This window comes from Myxocyprinus asiaticus, chromosome 34 (assembly GCF_019703515.2).
Source record: "Myxocyprinus asiaticus isolate MX2 ecotype Aquarium Trade chromosome 34, UBuf_Myxa_2, whole genome shotgun sequence".
In the NCBI taxonomy this organism is placed as follows: Eukaryota; Metazoa; Chordata; class Actinopteri; order Cypriniformes; family Catostomidae; genus Myxocyprinus; species Myxocyprinus asiaticus.
In genome coordinates, this window is record NC_059377.1 from 41,376,637 (window position 1) to 41,398,775 (window position 22,139).

A 22,139-nucleotide genomic window follows, 5' to 3' on the forward strand; every position below is an offset into this window, starting at 1 on the left:
ATTTACTCCGAATACTGTTGCATGAGAGGTTCCAATGACAACACTAGTGTTGCTAGATTAGCCAGATTAGCAAGGTTTGGATTTAATATGTCACATGACCACTGCAGTCTCTATAGAGGCGATCCCTCTTGCAGTATTTACATCAATATTCTGCTATAGAATTCATAAAGAAAACTGGTACAGTTTGAGACAAGGAGCCAATGGTCTCTCTCTCTCTCTCTCTCTCTCTCATGTCTGTATCTTTAAGCACTTTAAAGAAGATTACTTTAAATCCATGAGGGATTTCTTATTATTATCCTCTGAACCAACAAACTCTGAAACCTTTAGACATTTAAAGGAATGTAAAGACAAGATTAGCCATTTTAATTATTTGCCAGAACAGACTCTTCAGACTTTTTTTTTTTTTTTTGGCATTTTCTGCACATATTTAGAGAGAAAATCTGCAGAATTCTGTGGAAGGCATTTAAACATAGTAAGATATGTTAAATAGAGAGTACTACACTCTTATTGATAGCTAAAAAGCCTCTTGAAATTAGCCAAAATATTTAATAAACAAACATAAAATGCGGTGGGAACTGTGTACAACTTTTATGAAAGACAGATGTTGCAATTCTTTGGAAATCTGTGGAGTTTTCTGCACAGTTCTGCACATGCAGATTCCGTCTGGGCCTGATTATGATTTTATCACACTAATCTGTCTGTCTGTCTGTCTGTCTGTCAGTCGATCGATTGTTTGTTCATTCTATCATTTGTTCGTTGTTTCGTATCTATGTATCTGTCTATTGTTCGTTCATTTGTTCTATCGTTTGTTTCTTGTTTAAGATCGTTCTTCGTTGTTTCATATCATTCTATCTGTCGGTCTGTCGATCGATTGTTCTATGATTCTACCATTTGTTCGTTGTTTCATATCTATCTATCTATATATCGTTCTATCATTCTATTGATCTGCCATTCTATTATTCTATTGTTCTGTCTGTTCTACCATTCGTCTTTTCTATTGTTCGCCCGTTCTATCTATTGTTCTGTTCATTCTTCCGTTTGTTCATTCTATCGTTCTTCCGTTGTATCTTTCCTCCATTCTTCCTATCGTTTTTCCGTTCTATCTATCCTTCTATCCTTCTTTCGTTCTATCAATCAATCGTTCATTCTTTCTATAGTTAATTTGTTTCTTCTTTTTATCGTTCGTTCTTTTAGTGCTTGTTCTAATGTTCGTTCTTTCTATCTATTGTTCCTTCGTTCTCTCTATCGTTGGTTCTATCTATTGTTCTATCTATCATCTATCGTTTGTTCTATTGTTCGTTTGTTCTAACTATTGTTCTATTGTTCATTCTATCATTCGTACTTTATTTCTATTGTTCATTCGTTTGTTTTATCATTCTATCGTTCGCCTGTTCTATCTATTGTTGTATTGTTTATTCTACCGTTCGTCCATTCTAACATTCGTTCTTTCTATCTATTCTTCCTTCATTCTCTCTTCGTTCCATCTATCGTTTGTTCTATTGTTCATTTTTTCAATCGTTATTACTATCATTCGTTCTTTCTTTCTGTTGTTAATCTGTTCTTTTATAATTCTATCGCTCGCCCATTCTATCGATTGTTCATTCTACTGTTCAAACATTTGTTCTTTCTATCTATTGTTCAGTCGTTCTCTCTATTGTTCATTTTATCTATCATTCCATCTATCGTTCATTCTACTGTTCGTTTGTTCTATCGTTAGTACTATCATTCGTTTCTTTCTATTGTTCATTCGTTGTTTCTATCATTCTACTGTTCACCCGTTCTATCTATTGTTCATTCTACCGTTCATCCGTTTTATCATTCACCCATTCTATCGTTCCTCCAGTCTTTCTTTCATTCTATTGATTGTTTGTTCGTTCTTTCTATTGTTTGTTTTTCTATCGTTAGTTCACTTTTCATCGTTTATTCTATTTATTTGTTTTGTTTGTTCGTTCCATCTATAGTTTGACTGTTCATTCTATCTATCGTTTGTTTGTTCGTTCCATCTATAGTTTGACTGTTCATTCTATCTATCGTTTGTTTGTTCGTTCCATCTATAGTTTGACTGTTCGTTCTATCTATCGTTTGTTTGTTCGTTACATCTATAGTTTGACTGTTCGTTCTATCTATCGTTTGTTTGTTCGTTCCATCTATAGTTTGACTGTTCGTTCTATCAATTGTTTGTTTGTTCGTTCCATCTATAGTTTGACTGTTCGTTCTATCTATCGTTTGTTTGTTCGTTCCATCTATAGTTTGACTGTTCGTGCTATCAATTGTTTGTTTGTTCGTTACATCTATAGTTTGACTGTTCGTTCTATCTATCGTTTGTTTGTTCGTTCCATCTATAGTTTGACTGTTCGTTCTATCAATTGTTTGTTTGTTCGTTACATCTATAGTTTGACTGTTCATTCTATCTATCGTTTGTTTGTTCGTTCCATCTATAGTTTGATTGTTCGTTCTATCAATTGTTTGTTTGTTCGTTCCATCTATAGTTTGACTGTTCGTTCTATCAATTGTTTGTTTGTTCATTCTATCTATAGTTTGACTGTTCGTTCCATCTATTGTTTGTTTGTTCATTCCATCTATAGTTTGACTGTTCGTTCCATCTATCGTTTGTTTGTTCGTTCCATCTATCATTTGTTTGTTCTTTCCATCTATAGTTTGACTGTTCTTTCTATCTATCGTTTGTTTGTTCATTCTATCTATTGTTTGTTTGTTCGTTCCATCTATAATTTGACTGTTCATTTCATCTATCGTTTGTTTGTTCATTCTATCTATTGTTTGTTTGTTCGTTCCATCTATAGTTTGACTGTTCATTCTATCAATCGTTTGTTTGTTCGTTCTGTCTATAGTTCGTTTGCTCATACTATCTATAGTTTGACTGTTCATTCTATCATTCGTTCTTTCTATCGCTTGTTCTAACGTTCATTCATTCTATCTATCGTTCCTTTGTTCTCTCTATCATTCATTTTATCTATCGTTCCATCTATCCATCTATCATTCATTCTATTGTTCGTTGTTCTATTGTTAGTTCTATCATTTGTTCTTTCTTTCTGTTGTTCATTCTTTCTTTTATCATTCTTTTTATCATTCGCTCATTCTTTCTATTGTTTCTTCTTTCTATAATTAGTTATTTCAATCTATCAGTTGTTCATACTTTCTATCGTTCATTCATTGTATTTTTTTGGTCCGTTCATTCCTATTATCTATCTATCATACTTTTTCTTTCTTTCTTTCTTTCTTTCTATCTTTCTTTGTGTTGCCAATGGTGTAGATTAATTAATCCTGTCATGATTATGGATACACTGACCAACCCCCCATCTACACCCTTGTGAAGTGCTAACTGAAGTGGACAGGTGAGGAGAGAGAGAGATATTATACACAATACTGCAGACAGATGAATCATCCACTCAGATGTCACTTTGTGTCTGTGAGATGAAGGGCACACTTGGTTTTCTCGAGTTCATGATTTGCCCTCACAGCGTCTAGCACGTCAGGCAATGCGTCAACTCAAACATTCAAAAATGACCTTTCTGATTATTGTCTAAAACTGACCATTCAACATGCAGAAACAATGCATGTACTGCACCAAACAATGGCTCCATTTACCACGCTGCTGTCGCAAATTTGAGAAGGCATGCAAGCGTGGGCACAATGCTAACACTGGTACATTGATCTCTGGTCTACTGAACTGAAAACCAACACTTATGATTGACTAGCCCATAAATGGACAGTATTTGACCATATATAGATTTGCAGTAACAATGCCTGTTTTGACGATTAACAGTAGTGGTAGTTCCCCCTTGTGTTACCTCCAAAACAGCCTTGTCAATAGACCGTGCACTACTTTTAGTGTATTTCTAATATATTTTGAGGTTTGAGGAGCACAAATATACCCAGTCGACTACTAATCAACACCTATGCTGAACTGTCACCCTTGTGTTTCATTATTAGCTGAAATGACCATCATACACCACATGACCACAGAACAACAAAAAAACTTAAGCTTCCTATAGCAGCCTACACTATGATGACAAGAAATGTACCTAAAATGTCAACAAGTCATTATGTGTCACCCCTCAGAATAGTGTTTTGACTGAGCTGCTGAATCATAAAGAGCCGCAATGTCCAGCTAGACTGGAGCAATTATAGGCCTAAAGCCGACACTGTTGTTGTTATGTAACTAATGTGATAGTCTGCACTCATAAAGACCGGTCCAGAACCAGTACAGCCTATTGAGGGATCCTACACAGACTCTTACACAATGAGGGATGGTGCAGCCTAGTGGTTAAAGATTTGGACTGATAACTGAAACATCGCACATTCAAATCATTTTAAATCTACCATTGCTAGTTGCTTATCACCACACCTTTGATTCAGTTATATAGTATAATTTTAGGTGTTTTTAGTATAGATTTATGTTTTTACAAGTTTGAGATTCTTGTTGCTTAACTAAACAAAACTGTCCACGTGTTTATTATCACAGACAATTTGAATGGAAGAGGAGAATATTTTTAGCAAATACTGACCGTTTCAGTCTGTTCCTCCAACAAAGCTATCGTATGGCTTAAAGCAATATTCCGGGTTCAATGCAAGTTAAGTTCAATCGACATCATTTGTGGCATAATGCTGATTACCACTAAAATTAATTTCAACTCGTCCCTCCTGGGTTACAGTCAATGAAAGTCAATGGGGTCAATCCGTAAACATTAAAATACTCACTCTTTTGGGGCCTGGGTAGCTGAGCAAGTACTGGCGCTGACTACCACCCCTGGAGTCGCGAGTTTGAATCCAGGGCGTGCTGAGTGACTCCAGCCAGGTCTCCTAAGCAACCAAATTGGCCCAGTTGCTAGGGAGGGTAGAGTGACATGAGGTAATCTCCTTGTGGTCGCGATTAGTGGTTCTCGCTCTCAATGGGGCGTGTGGTAAGTTGTGCGTGAATCGCGGAGAGTAGCATGAGCCTCCACATGCTGTGAGTCTCCGTGGTGTCATGCACAACAAGTCACATGATAAGATGCACAGATTGACGGTCTCAGAAGCAGAGGCAACTGAGACTTGTCCTCCGCCACCTGGATTGAGGTGAGTAACCGCGCCAACACGAGGACCTACTAAGAAGTTGGAATTGGGGAGAAAAAAAGGATAATATATATATATATATATATATATATATATATATATATATATATATATATATATATATATATATTTTATTTTATTTATTTATTTATTTTTAAATACTCACTTTTTCAGAAGTATAACCACAAGATGTAAACATGAATGTTTACATGATTTTAGTGTGATAAAATCGCTTACTAACCTTTTCTGTGTAAAGTTATAAAACATTTTCAAATTTGCTACCATCATGACATAACGTTGTTAACCCTGTAATCCCGCAAAAACAACGATTTTGAAGTTTGAACAGTAGAATTAATGTAAGTGCTTTTATAAAATTATAAGCTTCACATTTCTGCCTTTAAACCCTTAAAAAATTGTCCTCATTGACTTCCATTGTAAGTGTCTCACTGTAACCTCGATTTTTTATTTTTAAGAAAAGGGTTAAAAAAAATGTTTTTAGTATTTACATTATGCCACAAATGCTGACGATTGAGTTTAATTTATATTGAACCTGGAATATTCCTGTTGAAGCAGACAATATCACTAAAATCACTAAGCTACTACTGATTAGTAACTTTAAATGTTTTTTTTTTTTTTTTTTTTAATGAAATGTTTGCCTGTGAAACATCTTTTCTTTTCAGCTGAAATCATCAATGCTGCTTATGTTTGACAGCAGTCTTCTAAGTTGAGGAAGGGATATAAATACCCCATGTGTTTTTTTCGATAGCTTATTTTTCCATTTTTATTTTGGTAATGCTTTTTGCACACAGCACAGTCACAGTCCAACTGTCTGATTTTCTGACCTATTTCCAGAGTCTGTCCTGAAGCCGTTCAGACACGATGTGGATGGATATTTCATGAGAAGCGTTCACTCTGCGCTGAAATCAAATTAAATTAACATTTAATCACATCAGCTTCATCTGAAGACGCAGAATCACAATGATGTGCCCTAAACTCACTGTGACCTGCTATAAACAGTGACCCAGTTCCTCGCCTCATGCTTTGACTGTCAAAGTAAGTTCATTCACTTGAAGAAATGGAGGAAGCCAGCTGCTTTATTAACACAATAGCTCTCCTTTACAGGCAGGAAACTTCACCATGCTTTTATTTATTTAAGGAATAGTTCACCCAAAAATGAAAATTCAGTCATTATGTACAGGCTCTCATGTGAAGTATGGGTGAACTATTCCTTTAAATAATCTTGAATAACTTCCCTCGGCTCCTGTTTTTAGCATGATTGCACAGAAAGACCCTTCATTTGTGGATTAAATCAAGATTTCCATCCATCCAGACACATATTCTGCCTTTTATACACAAAAGACAGCGTAGAAATCCAGCATCCATTAACAAGGCCAGTAACATTCCACAATCTCATCCAAAATAAGACAAAGATGTCTGTTTTCCATCCACACAGGTCCACAATGCTCTAATGGCCTTTGGGTGGGGCAGAGTTAAGAGTCCAGTTCTTTCCTGAGGACACTTTATAATTTACGCAATCCCAACTCTCTTTCTCTCTCATATCTCTATGCCACGATGACTCTAGATAGAAATCTTTAGTGTGTGCCAACCATTCCAGTAATTGCATAATTAATTTGACATTTACTTTAAATTTGTTCTGCTTCTATAAAATAAATTGGTGGCCGTATAGTGCAAAACTAAATAGCAACTCTGAAAACAAATATTATAAAATTATGTGCATATCTATCGTTTGTTCGTTCTGTCTATCATTTGTTCATTCATTCTATCCATCCTTTGTTTGTTCGTTCTATCCATCGTTTGTTTGTTCATTCTACCTATCATTTGTTTGTTCCATCTATTGTTTGACTGTTCGTTCTATCTATTGTTTGTTTGTTCGTTCCATCTATAGTTTGACTATTTGTTCCATCTATCGTTTGTTTGTTCATTCTATCTATCGTTTGTTTGTTCGTTCCATCTATAGTTTGACTGTTCGTTCTATCTATCTCTTGTTTGTTCGTTCTATCTATTGTTTGTTTGTTCATTCCATCTATAGTTTGACTGTTTGTTCCATCGTTTGTTTGTTCGTTCCATCTATAGTTTGACCGTTTGTTCTATCTATCGTTTGTTTGTTCATTCTATAGTTTGACTGTTCGTTCCATCTATCGTTTGTTTGTTCGTTCTATCTATTGTTTGTTTGTTCATTCTTTAGTTTGACTGTTCATTCCATCTATCGTTTGTTTGTTCATTCTATCTATTGTTTGTTTGTTTGTTCCATCTATAGTTTGACTGTTTGTTCTATCTATCGTTTGTTTGTTCGTTCTGTCTATAGTTCGTTTGTTCATTCTATCTATAGTTTGACTGTTTGTTCTATCTATTGTTTGTTTGTTCGTTCCAACTATAATTTGTTTGTTTGTTCTATCTATTGTTCATTTATTCATTCTATCTATTGTTTGTTTGTTCGTTCTATCATTTGTTTGTTCTATCCATCGTTTGTTTGTTCGTTCCATCTATCGTTTGTTTGTTCGTTCTATCCATTGTTTGTTTGTTCGTTCTATCCATTGTTTGTTTGTTCATTCTGTCCATCGTTTGTTTGTTCATTCTACCTATCATTTGTTCATTCCATCTATCGTTTGTTTGTTCATAACATCTATCGTTTGTTTGTTCATTCTATCTATTGTTTGTTTGTTCATTCCATCTATAGTTTGACTGTTCGTTCTATCTAGTGTTTGTTTGTTCATTCCTTCTAGTGTTTGTTTGTTCATTCTATCTATAGTTTGACTGTTCGTTCTATCTAGTGTTTGTTGTTCGTTCCATCTATAGTTTGACTATTTGTTCCATCTATCATTTGTTTGTTCATTCCATCTATTGTTTGTTTGTTCCATTTATCTATTGTTTGTTTGTTTGTTCCATCTATAGTTTGACTGTTTATTCTATCTGTTGTTTGTTTGTTCATTCTATCTATTGTTTGTTTGTTCGTTCCATCTACAGTTTGACTGTTCGTTCTATCTATCTATTGTTTGTTTGTTCCATCTATAGTTTGACTGTTCGTTCTATCTATCATTTGTTTGTTCGTTCTATCTATTGTTTGTTTGTTCATTCCATCTATAGTTTGACTGTTCGTTCCATCTATCGTTTGTTTGTTCTTTCCACCTATAATTTGACTGTTCGTTCTATCTATAGTTTGTTTGTTCATTCTATCTATTGTTTGTTTGTTTGTTCCATCTATAGTTTGACTGTTCGTTCCATCTATCATTTGTTTGTTCGTTTCGTCTATAATTTGACTGTTCGTTCTATCTATCGTTTGTTTGTTCATTCTATCTATCTATCATTTGTTTGTTCATTCTATCTGTTGTTTGTTTGTTCGTTCCATCTATAGTTTGACTGTTCATTCTGTCTTTCGTTTGTTTGTTCATTCTATCTATTGTTTGTTTGTTCGTTCTGTCTATAGTTCGTTTGTTCATTCTATCTATCATTTGCTTCTTTGTTCCATCTATCATTTGTTTGTTCGTTCTGTCTATAGTTTGTTTGTTTGTTCCATCTATCGTTTGTTTGTTTGTTCTATCTATCGTTTGTTTGTCTGTTCCATCTATTGTTCATTTATTCGTTCTATCTATCGTTTGTTTGTTCATTCTATCGTTTGTTTGTTCATTCATCTATCATTTGTTTGATCGTTTTATCTATCATTTGTTTGTTCATTCTATCTATCGTTTGTTTGTTCGTTCTATTTATTGTTCGTTTGTCATTATATCTTTTCTAAATATTATAAAATTATATATAAATATTAAAAAAAGTTAGAAAAAAAATATGTTTTTATTTTAAATCCCGAGAATCAATGATTTTGTCCTCTTGCTTTATTTGTAAAATGTTTTTGCAATATTCAGATTTTTCACAAATTACATTTGCAACTTAGATGGAAACAGCTAATAATGTCACATGACATTAACATGTCACTATTTAATTCATTAATCATTTCAGAAATAAAAACTGTTATTTTACATTTTAAATCCATCAATGTCTTCTTTTTTGGCAGTCAAAGATTGACTTCAGAAAAAATATATAAAAATTGCATCATTTCTGGTTCATTGATCACACCGAAACTGTTAAATGTAGTGGGTAAAAGAGTATTCCTTACATATAGAAAATGTGCATGATGTTTACAGTATCCATACTGCAAAAATAGTATGAGTTGTAGGGAAGAGTGGGATAATTTGTGCACCCCCCTTAATCTAAGAAACAATCTGCAGCAATTGGGTAATTAATGCATACATAAAATTTGCACAGTATACACACTACATGCTGCAGAAATAGTAGGAGTAGTATGGAAATATGCTATTCTAAACATAGCCAATATGCACAGAGAAAGTATTGTGTTAGCAACAGGAATCAGAAAAGAAACATTTACAATATTTCAGATATTTTAAAGTCCAGTGGAAAGATTAACAGTTCTTCATTTGCATGTGAGATGTTGTTAGAATCGAACTTGAGAGACGCTTTGAACCAGAAATTCCAGTGATTTGATTGGAGATTGCTTGTTTTCTCAGTCTAGATGACACCTCTGCTTGTTCTGTTGACTGCAGCAGCTCAAATCTGAGCGGTGACCTTGGGGAAGGTCACCTGGACAGCACAGTGATTTGTCCATGATTAACGTGTTGTTTGTGGAATTCGAACAGATAAACACAACAATGTCTTTACATGGCCTACATGCCCTGCTAAAACCTGCTCACCTCTAATCAACAGAAGCACACACACATGCTGTGAAGGGTTGTGAGGGTCAGCATTCATGTGTTGAGGTCATGTCTCATTGACGGCTGATGTCAGCGCTCACGTGTCGCTCAGGACACCACAGATGTGACAGCAGCTGAATGAAGTGAGAGTGACACACACATACTGCAGTGCAACACTCACACACTGATGTGTTAAATAAAGACACACGAGCTTCAGAACTAAAAGTGGAAAAGAGCAAGAGATTCTTTCCATCATCATGGTCATGTTCTCTGTTTCTCTAGTTCTGTGCCTAGCGACACCCTAGCAACCTGAGTCTGCATCTGTCTGTCTGTCTATTTGTCAATCTATCGATCAATCGATCGTTTGTTCATTCATTCTATCGTTTGTTATATTATTTGTTTGTTCATTCTATTGCTCGTTTTTTCTATCTATCATTTGTTTGTTCATTCTATCGTTTGTTATATCGTTTGTTTGTTCATTTTATTGTTTGTTATATAATTTCTTTGTTCATTCTATCGCTCATTTGTTCAATCTATCTATCGTTTGTTTGTTCGCTCGTTCTATCTATTGTTCGTTCTTTATTTCGATCGTTCTATCCTTCGTTGTATTATTCTTACTATCTATCATTTGTTTGTTTTATCTATTGTTTTTGTTCATTTTATCAATCATTTGTTTGTTCATTCTATCTATTTTTTGTTTGTTTGTTCTATCAATCATTTGTCTGTTTGTTCTATCAATCATTTGTTTGTTTGTTCTATCGTTCATTTGTTTGCTCATTCTATCTATCGTTTGTATGTTCGTTCTATCTATCGTTTGTTTGTTTGTTCTATCTATCATTTGTTTGTTTGTTTGTTCTATCTATCGTTCATTTGTTTGCTCATTCTATCTATCGTTTGTATGTTCGTTCTATCTATCGTTTGTTTGTTTGTTCTATCTATCATTTGTTTGTTTGTTTGTTCTATCTATTGTTCATTTGTTTGCTCATTCTATCTATCGTTTGTTCGTTCTATCTATCGTTTGTTTGTTTGTTCTATCAGTCATTTGTCTGTTTGTTCTATTTATCATTTGTTTGTTTGTTCTATCTATCATTCATTTGTTTGCTCATTCTATCTATCGTTTGTATGTTCGTTCTATCTATCGTTTGTTTGTTTGAGCTCTGTTTGTTCTATTTATCGTTTGTTCACTTGTTCTATCTATCATTTTTGTTCATTCTATCAATCATTTGTTTGTTCTATCGTTTGTCTGTTCATTTGTTTGTAAATTCTATCTATCATTTGTTTTTTTTATTCTATCTATCATTTGTTTGTTTGTTCTATCTATAGTTTGTTTGTTCATTCTATGTATTGGTTATTTGTTCATTCTATCTATCATTAGTTTGTTTCATCCATCCATCCATCCATCTATCTATACCTCTTTGCACTGGCTTCCAGTTAAATATACTAGAGTTCAATTTAAGGTACTCTCAACCGTTTTTAAGGGTCTGCATGGGCTTGCACCTGATTACATTTCTGACCTTCTCCATCAATATCAAACCGCTAGACCATTAAGGTCTTCACAGTGTCTGCTTTTGAGTGTCCCCAAGTCCCGTTTGAAATCTAAAGGTGATTGTGCCTTCTCTGTTGTGGCCCCTCGCCTTTAGAATAGTCTGCCTCTCCACATTAGATCCTGTGGCACAACTGAGTCTTTTAAAACTCAGTTAAAAACTAATCTTTTTCCATTGCCAATAACTACGTTTCCATCCAAGACTTTTTGTGGAAAACGTTTTTGCGCATCAAAATAAAGCTGATGGAAATGCAAATTATTGCTAAAATTTTACAAGTGTAGACATAATATTTTTCCGTTTAACTCTAGCGCATAAACTCTTATGTCGATACTTCAAATCTCAAGAAAAACTGGTTTGGAAACACTTTTTGAAGAAAATTGCCATTAAAGAAAAAATGTAGTGTCACGACAGAATTTGCCCCAATCGTTAGCCTGTTTAATCATGACGACAGTATACATCCTTGAAAGCCAATTTATTGTACGTGATTATGGATTGATCTTAACGGCATATATATCCGATGCTGCAAACATGACACTTCCAGGAGTGCCAACACAAATATCTCGCATCATGCACGTCAACTGGGGCATGGAGAATAAATGAATGGCCACTGTTTGTGATTAATTTATTCATGGTAGACATCCGTTTATTTATTAAAGTTGCTTTTCCACAGCATTCAAAATAATAGATGCAGTCATGGAATTAGCCCACAATACAAAAAAACATATCATTTCTGTGCACAAAGATGTTTTAAATGAAAAATAAATACACAATACTAGGAGAAAAGCTTCAGTGCGCTTTTTTGGAACACTTGTAATGTTTAATGTGTGTGTTCATGTATTTCATGTCTTTTATTTTGTAGTTTAGTTCCTGTTTCATGTCATGTGTTCCTAGTCATGTGATGTCCTGTTTTCCCTCCATGTTCATGTGTCTTGTTTTCATTGGTTTATTGTTTGATTATTTTGTTTAGAGTTCTGTTTGTTCATTGGTTTATGTTCTCCCATGTCCATGTATTTAAGCCCTCATGTTTTCCATTGTCCTTAGTCAAGTATTGCAGATGTTTGGTGTAACGTTGTCAGGTCAAGTCATGTTATAGTGAAGTTCATGTTTTGTATTTTGTTCACGTTGATAGTTAAGGTTTTTGGATTTCACTTTTATAATAAACTGCACTTGGGTTCGCACTTCACCATTGTCATCTTCGTCCCATTGTCATTGCCAGTGCCAGCGCATCGTTACAACACTAACACATAGCCCAATTCTATACAATTATTGTTTAGCTTACTTTTGAAAAAATGCCGGCAAAATTCCCTGTATTAAATTAAATAGATTAGCCTACCAAATGAATAAAGCATTAAGTAAAATAATTAAATACCAAATGAAAAAAAAATATATATTTATAGACCTATATATGCCTTTTTTTTTTTTACACAAACTTATATTAGCTTTACCCTGTTCTGTAGATGAAAAAAGTCGTCTGAGTGACATTCTCAGAATGTTCTAGACTTTTTTCAAGACTATAAACTATCAGAACTATTTGTCCAATGCTGAGTTCACTTTCAGAAAACGAGCTTTTGAACATTTTAAAACGTTTAAATATTTTAAATCTAAGCCTCTGTAGCTCAGATCACATTTGCTGAGCTTCTTCAGAAAATGTAAATTACATTATGACACTAAAATTAATTTTAGATGACAATCAAGTTCAGTTGGTCGTTAAAGGTTGCTGGACAAATATGCGGGACATAATGCAGTTGGCGATGCTTTAGATTAGATGATTGTTCAAAACAGTCTATTGAATATCAGGAATGTATCATATGTTTCAGTTTTTCTTTAATAGCTGTGCACACAGCATATACACATCGCTGGATGGTCTTTATACTAAGACCGAAAGTTTCCCCCACTACTTGGTGCAGGTTGCCAGCTTGAACAGGGCCATGACGATTCACTTTTGGGTCGGAACCGGTGGTAACCTGTGATAGGTGCAACATCAGGACCAATATTACAGTCCTATCAGATGGGCAACAGCTCCCTTTTGATTGCAATTCCTCGTCTTCTGATTACATTTATTTGTGAAATTAAAATGACAATAAGCTGGCTAATTTCAGTGAATTGTCTCAATACTCTCCCCAGTTTACCAAAACTTCGTGGAAAAACATTAGGGACATCTGGGAGGCGAATTAGCGATAAACACACATTTCTGTATGGAAACGGCTTAAAGGCAGATTTATTTAGTGATAAACCAAAACTTATGCGACAAAGTGTTTTTTTAGGCATGACGTCATCACGCACACCATTTTTATCGATAAAAGACAATTTGAATGAAAACAGGCAGAAGACGGCAAATTTCCCCAAAAAACTCTAAACTGAGTCTTTTAAAACTCAGTTAAAGACTAATCTTTTCTCTATTGTCTTTGACTGTATTTATATTTTGGTTTATGTTTTTATTGTTTATGTGTTTAAATGTTGCTGTATTTAAAAATGTTGTATTGTAAAGCATTTTGGTCAACATGTTTTTTTAAATGTGCAATAGAAATAAATGTGATTATCTATCTATCTATGGATCTGTCATTTGTTTGTTTGTTCTGTCTATCATTTGTTCTATCTATCTGTCTGTCTGTCTGTCTGTCTATCTATCAGATCTATCTCAGCTGTAGGACATTGAAGGTGTTAGCATGTGGCATGCTCTGAATGGCTAAAAAAAGGGGTGTTGGCACTCTGACTGTGGGAGACAGCTGGCACTGTCCAGCCTGGACTGTCTGTCTCACCTACTGACACACAGAGAGACAGACAGACAGGACATGTGGTGGTCTTCTGGGGGTACTACAGGACAGTCACACCAAACCACTTTCATTTGATTATCAGCACAAACAAATGCACACACACTTGCACCTACCACGACACACATTGAGTAGCACCGTTTGTGTATTTTTTCCAGAAAGAAAAGCTAAATTTCTATCAAAGATTTAATTTGTAAGTCACTTTGGATAAAAGTGTCTGCTCAATGATTAAATGCAAATGTAAAGATTACGAAGACAAACTTTTTTTTTTCTTCTATGTTTTACTTCTGCTTCAGTAAATCAGGTTTCACCAGGTGCTTTTAAAAGATTCACTGAGGTCACTTTTCCTGGCTGCCGCTTTACTCACTCCGTGACTAATCTCACATAATTTTGTTTTATGGCGTGTCAAAATAGACTCTGAATATAAGCGGGTGAATTAGTGCTTCTCCCATCTCACTAATGACAGTAAATAATTTTAACTGTTAAACAAATAATCCAGTTTATCTCATGTAATCAGTCTCACCCACATGCAACAAAACACCCAGACAAGAATAGTTCTCATTAACGATGAAAGATTTTTGCTACAGCCGGTTTTGTCTGCACCACTTTATGAAATAGCTTGTGGAAAGGGATATATCTAATACAGAAGAATTATCAAGCAGGAGTTTTCATTTTGTGTGTTGTTGATGTCATATATTCAGATTTGCTGGGTGTTTGTCATGGCACTTTTAACGGAAGTGAAATATGGACTAAATTAGTGGCATTTGTCATTATTTCACCACATTGCTGTTTGGTTTTGACTGCGTTATAATTGAGTTATAACCGGAAGCTGAGACAAACTCTCACCAAGGTCACTGTGGATATATAAAGCTCTTTTATGACTGTTTAAGAGAAACGGTAAGAGTGAACTTTCTCTTATGTGCTGATTTATTACTGTCACAAGGTGATACTAATGAGAATTTCATGGCTGAAAGCACCAGCGACCTCACATTCATCCATGCAGTCGATGAACCACAACACACAACACTCCAGACTGGTCTCTACACACACACACACACACACACACACACACACACACACACACACCTCCCACTTCAATGTAAGTCTATGTGATTTTTCATTAGTTTTAGCATCTGTCAGGTGAAAATTCTACGCCCAATCAATTTGAAAAGTATGAGCACAGCTCTACTCATCAAGCCACATGATTCAGGGTATCATTTATGTCTGTAGTACAAACGATGCGGGACCAGTTACACACAGAAGTTTAATATTTACTGTAGATTTAGGGGTTTGTTCACATCACTAACCATACGAGCAATAGTAACAGTGATGCTCGCCTTGACAAACACTTTTAATAAGTCTCCAGTTTAGCCACGGGCCTGAGGAAAGAGGATTGTAAATACACACATCAGCAGCAAGTCAAGTTTCATCTGCTCTCTAAAGCTGTTTCCATCCATGTGAACTGCCAAAGCCTGTTTGCAAGCAAATTACCATCACGTCAGTACTCATAAGCAGGTCGTTTATTATAAAGTGGCTGACAGCACAGGCTGTGCTCAGGGGTGTGGGAACGGGTCATGTGATTTTTGAGGAGTTAAACTGGGGCAAACGTGTCCATCAACAACTGCTCCGAGAACTTGAGAATACTGAACAAACAGAAATGGTGTTAGTTTGCAATATTTCACTCTGTTCTGCCACACTGCAGTACATCAGTCATGGAAACACGCTTTATTTTAGAGATTTCCCTTTAAAAAGAGCCATGCTTTTATGTTTTGAACACGGTAACATGGTAATACCAAGGTGTTTTGCACTGTGTTCTAACCAGGCTTGATGCGACAAAGCAACAAGTGATCAAAATGAACTCTTTCATGTTAAGCTGGGTTTTTTTCCTAACCAAACATGAGCATGATGAGCAACAGGGCATTTTGCCAGTCGTTTGCTTTCTATTTCTCACAGTAAAATCTCATTGGTCCAAAATTCTGCTCCACATAGCTGAAAATTAAACATCAAATTAGTTCTGATTTGCAGTGATCATGTCACGTCGTGCATTATTTTAGCTTTCATTCACTCAAAAAAATATTTTAGCCTATTTTTAAGATTTACGCATTTTAATTTCATAAATTCCATCAAATTAAATTGTGTAATGAGTAACTAAATTAAATTAAGGTTCTCTGATTGGTGGATATTTCTCTGCTGTACCATGTGTAATTGTTGTTTACCATGAATTTCACTATCAAACATGATTTTTTAAACACTGAAGTTGAAATAACACTGATGGATGGCTTCAACAGAAGCATATACCATCAATGAACAACCTCGTAGCTCATGGTAGGTCTGTCTTTAAAGGTTTATAAGTTATCGTTAAAAATCTGTTTGTCTATGGGATAAATTAATGGGATTTTTACTTCCGGAACAAGACTGTTGCACTCTATTTGAGGTCGACCGATAGTGGATTTTGCCAATATGGATAACTAAGGAGGTGGGAAAGGCCAATAATAGATTAATCGGCTGACAGTTTTTAAAATTGATTCATAAAATGTCAAAATATTTTCTTATTCTCTCTTTACTATGGTGGGCAACAACAAAGAGTCCAGAATGAATAACATAGCTGCATGCACCATGGGTCCATTTCCACCCGGTGGCTTTCGGAAAACAATGCAAGGTGGACACATGCATTTGGTATTTGAAATTATTCTAAACAATTTTGAAGAAGTTTGGGTAAATATAAGAGGACTATATTAAAGTCTGTTGTAAGAGCCACATTTCCTGCTGCCAGGTGGTGGCGCTATGACCATGACCCAAAATAGTCACATCCATGTGATTAACCCCCAGAACTAAACATACATCTCAATTTTGATCTAAATCACACATTGCACACAGAAGATATGAGACACTTCCTGTTTCCCGTTTTTTTTTTTAATGTTAATTTATCGCATCGCCATGGCAACACTGTTCAATATATCAAAAATATGTTCGCAATTTAGCATCGTCAATGTCTTGGCATGATGTCGCCCACATTTGGTTCCTGTAACATGAATACCCTAGGACAGGGGTTGACAATCTATGGTATGCGTGCCAGCAACGGCGAGAGAGGAGTACACTATTTTATTAATATAAATTCCGTACCTGCATTCCAATCTACATTTTGATGTAATCCTTCCTCATGATTACACAGCGTGGTTTCATCAGCTGAATGGGAGTCTAAACACTATTAAATTGTGATGAGACTCGCGCTGCACATGTAAGCCATTCGCACATCATAAGCTGGCAGTGTTTCGAGCGAGTAAACACGCCCGCTTTGCTTCGGTCATGCTGTGCGGATGACAGCCTACATTCTGTGTTTCGTTTGTTTCTTTTTGCTTTCAGAACAACATGTCTTGTAATAAGGAAAACATCACTATTAATCCTTGCGATTTCCAACCCAGCATACAGGTACACCTTCCTTAAACCAGTCACACTAAAAATTACATTAAGTGATTAAAAGAGAAAACATTAACCCACATCGTGTGGTTAAAAAATTCTATTCAAAATATAAATTAAACTTGGAAATAAAGTTTTAGGATTTTGCAGATGCGATTCAACAAAAATGGGGAGCATCGGCACAACCATTGACCAGGAAAATAAAAAATGGTACTCCATGTCAAAAAGGTTGCTGACCCCTGCCCTAGGACGAGTATTTCAAATTCCAGAGCATGCATTTTTCAAACAATCCAAAATGGCCGACTTAGTTACAAAAAGCAACTATCGTCACTGATTAATCGGTAAAACCAATATATCGGTCTACCTGTAATGGTAACACCATCTGAATCCATTACTAAACCATGGTACCCTCACAATACTTCTTTGTAACGGTTAAACTGGTGTAATGTATTTTTATGTATATTGAGTTTTATAGTTTTATCATGTATATTGGGTTATTGTGAACTATTTAGTTGTATGTTTGAAGTATGTAGTATTTTTGTTCTTTTCTTTAAATTTCAATAAAAAAAATAAATAACTGAACTGGACACAATGATCATTGGGCCATCAGCTGTTTCCCAGTGTTCAACAGTCCTCCATGGCAACAGCCAAACCATCATTGCATAACTGTGGTACTGTCATGTCCTTTCCTGTTGGCAGAGGCCGATATATTGCATATAGTTTAAGAGGGTCTAATTATGCGTGTTCATTCCCAGGAGAAAATTTCAGAAGATTCCATGTGAAGTGACGTCATGGCAAGACTCATGCATAGCATCAGGAAACTCTGATCTTAAGCCTATTACTCATGGTAAAACCGTCCATTACCCACTTCACAAAACTTGTCTTACACAGTTTTTTGAGCACTTGAAAACAATCAAGGAAATATTAAAAGTTTGTATACTTTCACTATATACTATAAGTATGTACTTCACTGGTAATGGGGAAAGTACATACTTTAATGAACTTTAAAAACTGCTGTAGGAGCTTCTATAACAAAAGTCAAAGTTGTGGGTAATATTAGCCAAACATGTATGTGTTGATGCATACTACAATCTAGGCACCTTATCATACTGTTTTGAACATAGTATGATTTGGAATGCACTAATCCTAATTTTGCTTACTATTTTGGATGGATAGTGTGCAAATTAAAATTCAACCACTAAAAATCATGGTTAAATGTTACTATTATTAAACAAATTGAGAATTGATTGCAGGGCATTAATGAAGCTCACCTGGCGGGCTGCCCGTCTGGCCTCCCAGTATGGTTTTGAGTCTTCTACAGCTTTGCCGATCTTCTTCACCTGTTCATCCAACTTGACGGTTGCCTCCACTAAGACAGCGCGAAACTTCTGCCGGGAGTCCTAAAGAACAGAGACACTGTGACTTAAGGCCCAGGTATACTTCGTTTTTGCACGTTCCAGTTCGACTCACGCCTGGTCGACCATGTTGCCTTTGTGAGTATACTGTTGTGACTATGCCCATTACAACTCCTTTGTGATACTCTTTTAGTACAGTCAATAGCAGGCGTATGCGTCAGCGATGCACATAGCTGAGGACTGCGTGCGCAGGTCAAGAAAATCTAGGTGGTGCGCGGTCAAACTGTGCTGATGACGCTATTTGCGTCACACATACTGTGCGCAGAGCAATCCGTAATGCAGACAACCGAAGTGTTCTTTGGCATTTAGTCACCTGTGAAAATCTTACAGATGCCAAACTTGAGTCATACAGCTTACTTCTTACTTGCTTACTTCTTGTTCTCACAACTATGAAATACTTCAATAATCAGCCTTTTGTTGCTCCCTGAAAAGTGCTGCTTCAGCAAACTCAATCCAACATGTAACACAGTTAACCAGGAATCTACCTAGACTGAAAACTCTTCCTCAACAGAAGGAAACGAGCACGTTTGTTGAGACTGTGTTATGTACAGTACGTTATTGTGTTTAGTTCGGCCTGTGATGAATCTCTCATTTTTCTCCCAATTTGGAATGTCCGATTCCCAGTTTGCTGTAAGTCCTCGTGGTGGCGTAGTGACTCGCCTCAATCCGGTTGGCGCAGGACGAATCTCAGCTGCCTCCGTGTCTGAGACCGTCAACCCGCGCATCTTATCACATGGCTCGTTGAGTGCGTTTCCACGGAGACATAGCGCGTGTGGAGGCCCACGCCATCCACCGCAGCATCTACACACACTCACCACGCGCCCCACCGAGAGCGAACCACATTATAGTGATCATGAGGAGGTTACCCCGTGTGACTCTACCCTCCCTAGCAACCGGGCCAATTTGGTTGCTTAGGAGACCTGGCTGGAGTCACTCAGCACGCCCTGGGATTCAAACTCACAAACTCCAGGAGTGGTAGCCAGCGTCTTTTCCACTGAGCTACCCAGGCCCCCACATATGGCACATTTTTAAAAAACACTGACATGCACATCCATCCAGACACAAACTCAGTAACAAAAGAGATGTCAGAGAGATTAAAACTTCCTCTGACAGGACGCTTCCTGCTTCACACTGGTGATTAATCAGAGACCAAATACAGTGAAAATACAGAGAACTGTCTGTTAGTGTTTTGTAATATTATTTATAAAACAGAGAACTTCAAATGAGGAACAAATAGTAAGAAATCAGAAATTAGAATAAGAGGACAAAGAAACCATATATACACTGGTGGCCAAAAGTTTGGAATAATGTACAGATTTTGCTGTTTCAGAAGGAAATTGGTACTTTAATTCACCGAAGTGGCATTCAACTGATCACAAAGTATAGTCAGGACATTACTGATGTAAAAAACAGCACCATCAGTATTTGAAAAAAATCACTTTTGATCAAATCTAGACAGCAGCCATCACTCCAACACCTTATCCTTGAGTAATCATGCTAAACTGATCATTTGGTACTAGAAAATCACTTGCCATTATATCAAACACAGCTGAAAGCTATTTGGTTCATTAAATGAAGCTTAACATTGTCTTTGTGTTTGTTTTTGAGTTGCCACTGTATGCAATAGACTGGCATGTCTTAAGGTCAATATTAGGTCAAAAATGGCAAAAAAAGAAACAGCTTTCACTAGAAACTCATCAGTCAATCATTGTTTTGAGGAATGAAGGCTATACAATGCTTGAAATTGCCAAAAAACTGAAGATTTCATATAAAGGTGTACACTACAGTCTTCAAAGACAAAGGATAACTGGCTCTAACAAGGACAGAAAGAGATGTGGAAGACCAGATGTACAACTAAACAAGAGGATAAGTACATCAGAGTCTCTAGTTTGAGAAATAGACGCCTCACATGTCCTCAGCTGACAGCTTCATTCTACCGGCTCAATATAAATATATATATACACACACACACACACACACACACTGGCAGCCAAAAGTTTGGAATAATGTTCAGATTTTGTTCTTATGGAAAAAAATTGGTACTTTTATTCACCAAAGTGGCATTCTACTGATCACAATGTATAGTCAGGACATTAATAATGTGAAAAATTACTATTACAATTTGAAAAAAATGTTCAGAACTTCTTAAACTACTTCAAAGATTTCTCATCAAAAAATCCTCCACATGCAGCAATGACAGCTTTGCAGATCCTTGGCATTCTAGCGGTCAGTTTGTCCAGATACTCAGGTGACATTTCACCCCACACTTCCTGTAGCACTTGCCATAGATGTGGCGGTCTTGTCGGGCACTTCTCACGCACCTTACAGTCTAGCTGATCCCACAAAAGCTCAATGGGGTTAAGATCCAGAACACTCTTTTCCAATTATCTGTTGTCCAATGTCTGTGTTTCTTTGCCCACTCTAACCTTTTCTTTTTGATTTTCTGTTTCAAAAGTGGCTTTTTCTTTGCAATTCTTCCCATAAGGCCTGCACCCCTGAGTCTTCTCTTTACTGTTGTACATGAAACTGGTGTTGAGCGGGTAGAATTCAATGAAGCTGTCAGCTGAGGACATGTGAGGCGTCTATTTCTCAAACTAGAGACTCTGATGTACTTATCCTCTTGTTTAGTTGTACATCTGTCCTTCCACATCTCTTTCTGTCCTTGTTAGAGACAGTTGTCCTTTGTGTTTGAAGACTGTAGTGTACACCTTTGTATGAAATCTTCTGTTTTTTGGCAATTTCAAGCATTGTATAGCCTTCATTCCTCAAAACAATGATTGACTGATGAGTTTCTAGTGAAAGCTGTTTCTTTTTTGCCATTTTTGACCTAATATTAACCTTAAGACATGCCAGTCTATTGCATACTGTGGCAACTCAAAAACAAACACAAAGACAATGTTAAGCTTCATTTAATGAACCAAATAGCTTTCAGCTGTGTTTGATATAATGGCAAGTGATTTTCTAGTACCAAATGATCAGTTTATCATGATTACTCAAGGATAAGGTGTTGGAGTGATGGCTGCTGTCTAGATTTGATCAAAAATGACTTTTTTCAAATATTGATGGTGCTGTTTTTTACATCAGTAATGTCCTGACTATATTTTGTGATCAGTTGAATGCCACTTCGGTGAATTAAAGCACCAATTTCCTTCCAAAACAGCAAAATCTGTACATTATTACACACTTCTGTCCGCCAGT

The 22,139-nt window shown here is 36.0% G+C and overlaps 1 protein-coding gene across 1 annotated transcript in view; it reads right to left on the minus strand.

Moving 5' to 3' along the window:
* Nucleotides 1-22,139, minus strand: part of sh3bp5a (SH3-domain binding protein 5a (BTK-associated)) — a 35,734-nt gene that overhangs the window by 10,743 nt on the left and 2,852 nt on the right. The window contains exon 3 of the mRNA XM_051670985.1: nucleotides 18,798-18,926. Within this exon, the coding sequence (XP_051526945.1) occupies nucleotides 18,798-18,926 (129 nt within the window). The remainder of the gene's footprint in view (nucleotides 1-18,797; nucleotides 18,927-22,139) is intronic.